This window comes from Salvelinus fontinalis, chromosome 34 (assembly GCF_029448725.1).
Source record: "Salvelinus fontinalis isolate EN_2023a chromosome 34, ASM2944872v1, whole genome shotgun sequence".
Lineage (NCBI taxonomy): Eukaryota > Metazoa > Chordata > Actinopteri > Salmoniformes > Salmonidae > Salvelinus > Salvelinus fontinalis.
In genome coordinates, this window is record NC_074698.1 from 18,507,518 (window position 1) to 18,515,017 (window position 7,500).

Consider the following 7,500-nt stretch of genomic DNA (forward strand, 5'->3'; position numbering starts at 1 on the left):
CTAGAATCCAGTTCTAATGAAACATGTTTTAATTATGTGTGTCCTTATTGTAATGAATACGATGGGAGACAGAGAGCTGGTTTCAAGCGTGGGGCACAACAGGTGTTTTATTGTAAAGGACCACAGGAGGAGGCAGGTAGCTGGGTCCAGGGACAGGTAGAAGGTCATACACAGGGGGTCCAAAAAGGCAACAGTACTGTCAGGGAAAAGGCTAGTAACGTTGTCCGGGAGATCAGGCAATATGTTGATAACAGGAAATCCAATAGGCTAAAGTACAGGCAGGGAATAGGCAAAAGGTGTCGTTAGTGAGGCAGGCAAAAACTATCATACACAGGAGGAGTCAATTACGGGAAAAACAGAGCTCTAAATAGAAGTGTGTCACAAAACAAACAATACCTCACAATTTTTATTTTTTTATTTTTTATTTCACCTTTATTTAACCAGGTAGGCTAGTTGAGAACAAGTTCTCATTTGCAACTGCGACCTGGCCAAGATAAAGCATAGCAGTGTGAACAGACAACAACACAGAGTTACACATGGAGTAAACAATAAACAAGTCAATAACATGGTAGGAAAAAGAGAATCTATATACAATGTGTGCAAAAGGCATGAGGTAGGCAATAAATCGAATAATTACAATTTAGCAGATTAACACTGGAGTGATAAATCATCAGATGATCATGTGCAAGAAGAGATACTGGTGTGCAAAAGAGCAGAAAAGTAAATAAATAAAAGCAGTATGGGGGTGAGGTAGGTAAATTGGGTGGGTAGTTTACAGATGGACTATGTACAGCTGCAGCGATCGGTTAGCTGCTCGGATAGCAGATTTTTAAAGTTGTTGAGGGAGATAAAAGTCTCCAACTTCAGAGATTTTTGCAATTCGTTCCAGTCGCAGGCAGCAGAGAACTGGAAGGAAAGGCGTCCAAATGAGGTTTTGGCTTTAGGGATGATCAGTGAGATACACCTGCTGGAGCGCGTGCTACGGGTGGGTGTAGCCATCGTGACCAGTGAACTGAGATAAGGCGGCACTTTACCTACCATAGCCTTGTAGATGACCTGGAGCCAGTGGGTCTGACGACGAACATGTAGCGAGGGCCAGCCGACTAGGGCATACAGGTCGCAGTGGTGGGTCGTATAAGGTGCTTTAGTAACAAAACGGATGGCACTGTGATAAACTGCATCCAGTTTGCTGAGTAGACTATTGGAAGCTATTTTGTAGATGACATCGCCGAAGTCGAGGATCGGTAGGATAGTCAGTTTTACTAGGGTAAGTTTGGCGGCGTGAGAGAAGGAGGCTTTGTTCCGGAATAGAAAGCCGACTCTAGATTTGATTTTGGATTGGAGATGTTTGATATGAGTCTGGAAGGAGAGTTTGCAGTCTAGCCAGACACCTAGGTACTTATAGATGTCCACATATTCTAGGTCGGAACCGTCCAGGGTGGTGATGCTAGTCGGGCGTGCGGGTGCAGGCAGCGAGCGGTTGAAAAGCATGCATTTGGTTTTACTAGCATTTAGGAGCAGTTGGAGGCCACGGAAGGAGTGTTGTATGGCATTGAAGCTCGTTTGGAGGTTAGATAGCACAGTGTCCAGGGAAGGGCCGGAAGTATTCAGAATGGTGTCGTCTGCGTAGAGGTGGATCAGGGAATCGCCCGCAGCAAGAGCAACATCATTGATGTATACAGAGAAAAGAGTCGGCCCGAGAATTGAACCCTGTGGTACCCCCATAGAGACTGCCAGAGGACCGGACAACATGCCCTCCGATTTGACACACTGAACTCTGTCTGCAAAGTAGTTGGTGAACCAGGCAAGGCAGTCATTAGAAAAACCGAGGCTATTGAGTCTGCCGATAAGAATATGGTGATTGACAGAGTCAAAAGCCTTGGCCAGGTCGATGAAGACGGCTGCACAGTAATGTCTTTTATCGATGGCGGTTATGATATCGTTTAGTACCTTGAGCGTGGCTGAGGTGCACCCGTGACCGGCTCGGAAACCGGATTGCACAGCGGAGAAGGTACGGTGGGATTCGAGATGGTCAGTGATCTGTTTGTTGACTTGGTTTTCGAAGACCTTAGCTAGGCAGGGCAGGAAGGATATAGGTCTGTGATGGGGTGCAAAGAGCTGAACCAAATAGTGTGTGATAATGACATACAGGTGTGTGAACAGGGGATCAGAATTCAGGTGATTGGGATCTGGAGAGTGAGCTGCGTTCAGGGGATCTATGTGTTTGAGAGTGTGAGCTGGAAAGTGAACTGCGTTCCGGGGATCTACGTGTTTGAGAGTGAGGATTCTGCACTGCTTTTAACGGAGGAAAGGTTGCTTCCGTCCCCTCTCATCCCTGCTTGCGTGAATTTAGTTGAAAACATCACTTTGCCAAGTGGACCTGTGCCTATGTCCCAAATGCCTCTACGGACTCTGGTCAAAAGTAGTGCACTACTGTATATAAGGAATAGGGTGCCATTTGGGACACAACCATAATAATCCTTAGCAGGTTGGTAGCACAGGCAGAGGCAGCCCACCCTAACGTCTGAGGTCACACGCATGTAGACACAGATTGTATGTGTCCCTCTGTGTCTCTCCACAGCCAAGCCATGACAAAAGTAGCTACTTGAGTGGAACGATCACGCTTATTTCACGCTCCATGCTCTCCTGCTGCTCAGTCAGGGCGTTACGACGGGAAAGTGAGCCCTGGCTTATCGTAATCTGTACAATGGGCCTGGAGGATTGGAGGGGGGGGTTAGAGAGGAGAGTCGAATGAGTCACCTGGAGACAAGGCTTCTTTCTTCATCACTCCTCTGCTAGAAGCAGTGCTAATAGACAGTTTTAGTGTATTGTAGCATGGTTAAACCGGACTGAATGCTGAGCTCAGTGAAACAGTGGGGATCACACCATTCAGTCTGCTGGTTCAGGCTAACTATATAGTCAGTGATGGTTAAGGAAGACACTGTTTAAGAGGGCAATCTGCTGTATTCTCTTCATGCTGATTAAGGTTAATTGGAGGGGGATGGGTTAGTGGGAGTTCCAATGCCTTAGAATGGGAGATGGGTTACAGTAAGAACTGAATGATTTTCTGTTGGAAATCAAAATGGAAAGATAAACAGATTGAGGGCCCCTGATCCTCCAAAATGCTTGACTTGAGGATCCTTCTTTCTAGCATTACAATACAAAACATTACAATACAAAACCTGAAAGTTGACTCATTAGCACTGTCATAAACAATGTTAAACTGTCCATGGCCATGTTCATTTTTCAGTAAGGCACACCGTAGCAAAACGTTTTGCAACACAAAAATAGAAATATGTGTTCTTATTGGACAAGTTGAGGTAGTATCTCCCCATTTTCTCTCCTCTGAAAAGAATCCAGGTTAACTCCTTTTCTCCCCCTCTCCCTCTCTCCCTCTCCCTCTCTCCCTCTCTCTCTCTCTTTCTTTCTCTCTCACTCTATCTTTCTCACTCTCTCAGAGTACAACCTCTCAGCTGCGGCCATCGCTGTGTTCAGCCTGGCCTTCATGACCCTGGGGTCGCTCTGTGTCGTGTGCTCCTTCGGGAAGGGGAGGGACTACCTACTGAGGCCTGCTGGGATGTTCTTTGCCTTCGCAGGTCAGACACATCTACTTTGATTGAGATATTCATGTCATACATCAGGCATGAATACAAAGAACAGTGTACATTTCTCTGCCTGTCCATCCAGGTTCATCAGTTATTTGTTCATTTGTTCGTTAGTTCGTTAATTAGTTTGTTCTTTCCGTCTCTCCATCCATCCATCTGTCTGCACATCCATCCTCACCTGTACCCCTTCTCCCTCTAGGTCTCTGCATCATCATCTCTGTTGAGGTGATGCGGAACTCCACCAAGCGGATGATTGACAGCGAGGAGACCGTCTGGGAACAGTACTACTACTCCTGGTCATTTGAATGTGCCTGCACCTCCTTCGTCCTCCTGGTCTTCAGTGGCCTCAGCCTGTTGATCATCTCCATGCCCCAGATGCCACGCAACCCCTGGGAGACCTGTATGGACGCGGAGCCAGACTCCATGGAGCCCTTAGACTAGTAGTAGTAGATCAGATTAGACCTGACCAGATCAACCCCTGGGAGACCTGTATGGGCGCAGAGCCAGACTCCATGGAGCCCTTAGACTAGTAGTAGTAGATCAGATTAGACCTGACCAGATCAACCCCTGGGAGACCTGTATGGACGCAGAGCCAGACTCCATGGAGCCTTTAGACTAGTAGTAGTAGATCAGATTAGACCTGACCAGATCAACCCCTGGGAGACCTGTATGGACGCAGAGCCAGAATCCATGGAGCCTTCAGACTAGTAGTAGTAGATCAGATTAGACCTGCCCAGATCAACCCCTGGGAGACCTGTATGGACACAGAGCCAGACTCCATGGAGCCCTTAGACTAGTAGTATAGATCAGATTAGACCTGACCAGATCAACCCCTGGGAGACCTGTATGGACGCAGAGCCAGACTCCATGGAGCCCTTAGACTAGTAGTAGTAGATCAGATTAGACCTGCCCAGATCAACCCCTGGGAGACCTGTATGGACACAGAGCCAGACTCCATGGAGCCCTTAGACTAGTAGTAGACTCCATTAGAACAGACCAGATCAGAAAAGATTGAAACAGAACTGACCAGACCAGACTAGTCTAGACCAGGGGAATCTTCAACAAAGGCTGCCAAAAACATACATGTTTTTATAGAATCCAACTGAAGATAAACTAAATTGAGGCTGGTGGTGGGGGCAACAGAGTTAAGGATACAGAAGAATGAGAGTGGGGCACCCCGCCTAAGTAAGGGTAGAAGGGGAAACACTGCACTACACTGCTTGGTTTTAAGTGTACAGATAAAGATGTAAGGCAGGATCTTTGAGCAGTCCCCGAGGGCCACAGATTTACCTTTCTTTGGTCCTTAACTGATACATTTCTGCCATTGATTGCAGAGAGTGTCCGCTCTCCTGGTCCATATCATCCGTTACTAAGCAACAGACACTGTGGCATTTGAGGACTGCCCTGATATAGGGTGCGTTAGTAAATTCACCATGGCAACTTACTTCGATTTCAGACCCCTCTAGTTGGAGAGTGCCAGAGCGCAGAATAATTAATGAATTTACGAACTGCCTAAACTCGGTTGTTATGACAGATGTAAGTAAACATCAGCTAAGAAACAGAATTACATTGTTGCCAGTAACGCAGTTAGAGTCACTAACCCTCTTGATAACATGAAAACACTCTAGCACTTCTACCAGCTCTGCAAGGGTGAGTAACATGTTCAGAGAGGTGCTCTCTCATTTGTGTCTGGAAGTAGCTAGCAAGCAAGTTAAACAAGTTTAGCCAGTTGGCTTGGGTGCTTGACTACCGAGTATAGTCCGAATGCTCAGATCAACCCTACACCTCAGCCAGAGTGTCCAGCGTGAGCTCTGAACGCTCCGAGAGCCAAACGCTCTGAATTTTCGAACACTCAAACCGAGTGCACTCTGACACTCTAAAGTGAATTTACAAACGCACCTATAATGTACAGTATTAAAATGTAGCTGTTGCTATAAAGTGACCACAGAGACAGAAAGAGCTAAAGAACATGGCAACATAGTGAGCTGCTACTCTGTGTAATTAATATAGTTTGAGCTGTCTTGTACACTTCTAATATACATTTCTGCTCTAGCGTTCTACATTTTTGTAATGAAATAAGTTAATGCTTTAATGAACGTTGCATTGTAAATTTTCACCCCTCCAGGCAGCTACAAACAATGTTTATTTATTTAACATGTATCAATGGATTAAACCATATTGAAGCTCCAGTGCAATGCCTATACACGGATCTACTGTATTAGTTAGGGAGCTATACTGCTGTTTGTGTTTACAGAGGACACGTAGAATGTACAGCGTGTATACAGTACCTGTATGTTTTAAACATGGGCCTATGAAGATGATAGATATTATGTTGTTTTTTGTTCAATAGTAGCTTCATCAAACAATCCATTGCAATCTAGCTTGAACACAAAACATTCAAGCCCACCACAGTGATTATTGACAGATACATTTGTCTCCACTGAATGGCAATATCTCGCATTGTGTACCTCTCCTCATATTGTATTCTCTCTCTCTCTCTCTCTCTCTCTCTCTCTCTCTCTCTCTCTCTCTCTCTCTCTCTCTCTCTCTCTCTCTCTCTCTCGCTCTCATTATATCTCTTTCCCCCCTCTCTGCCCATCTGTTTCACTTAAAGCTCCAAATCAAAAGATGAAGTGTGAGAATGTTTCAAGGCTTTTCTTTCTGTTGACACAGGACAGTTGTTGCATAATGAATTATCTTCAAAGTATTATAGCCAGCTGGACAAGCTAAATTGTAGTGATTTTCAGTCAACAAGCGACGGGCATGTTCTGTTTTTGGGCAACACTTTTGTGTAGGTACTGATTTCAATAGCTACAAAGCTGTAATGTTCTGTGCTGACATTCAAGTACATCTAAACACGAACATCCCTTGTTCTCACCCATCTAAGCACCTAACCCATTGTTTTGTACCAGGTTCTCTGACAGGTACAGTATAATATATATTTTCTGCAAGGCCTAACCATTGCTGTTTCGCTGTAAGCATATAGTCATAGAGTTATTAAAGAGGCAATCTGGAGTTCAAACAACAACAAAAGACCACCCTGCCACTGATTTGGTAAACAGCTGAGGGATGGGACTCGAGATACAATATGTAACTACTCTCAATGTATAGGCAGAGCTATGGATGCTAGGACTGGCCATCCTTTAGATCAATGATAGTTTTAATCATGTTTTGAGGATATACAGTGTTTGAAAAAAAAGCTTATATTTTGGGTTGTGATGTGGTATGACAGTTGAACCAAGCTAATGAGGCATTTCAATGGGAATTAAAACAAATAATAAAGGATGTCTCTATCACAGATTGCTCCTTTAAACAGAGATATATTTGACATATATAGACCTTATCTTTTCTTCCCTCAGCCAGAAACCCCACAGCTTCATCTCTAACCCACCATGACATGCTTTCACTTCTATTTCATTCAGAAAGCTGTTCTAGATTGAGAGACAAACATTTTCTAAACGCTCCATAAACATGGCATCTTGGAGGTCATGGCTTCTGTGAGAAGAAGCCGTAATGGATGCAGAACACTGACCTGCATCCTAAATGGCACCCTATTCCCTATACAGTGCACTACTTTTGACCAGAGCCCAATTGGTGCCATTTGGGAAACAGCACACTGAGCTCACAAATCATTTCTAGCTCTGTTCCCCTCAGAGCCAATGTTCACCAGCAGACAGACAGCTAGCTTAAAGTAGTAGGCTGTGTCTCTGTCTGTCTGCAGTGGACCCAGGCAGCAGAACACGCCTCTCTACTTTTAACCCTCTAGCTGCTGTAGCACATCCGTTCTGTTACCTGGGCTACGTCCTAAATGGCACCCTATTCCCTTTATAGTGCATTCAATTTGACCAGGGTCCATAGTCAAAAGTAGTCCACTATATAGGGAATAGGGTGCCAT

General features: G+C 45.0%; 1 protein-coding gene across 1 annotated transcript in view; it reads left to right on the plus strand.

The window, feature by feature from the left end:
- The window catches only part of LOC129833386 (voltage-dependent calcium channel gamma-1 subunit-like), a 29,783-nt gene extending 23,782 nt beyond the window's left edge, over positions 1-6,001 (plus strand). The window contains exons 3-4 of the mRNA XM_055897956.1: positions 3,459-3,596; positions 3,805-6,001. Coding sequence (XP_055753931.1) covers positions 3,459-3,596; positions 3,805-4,046 — 380 coding nt within the window. The 3' untranslated portion in view covers positions 4,047-6,001. The remainder of the gene's footprint in view (positions 1-3,458; positions 3,597-3,804) is intronic.
- Positions 6,002-7,500: the final 1,499 nt, after the last annotated feature.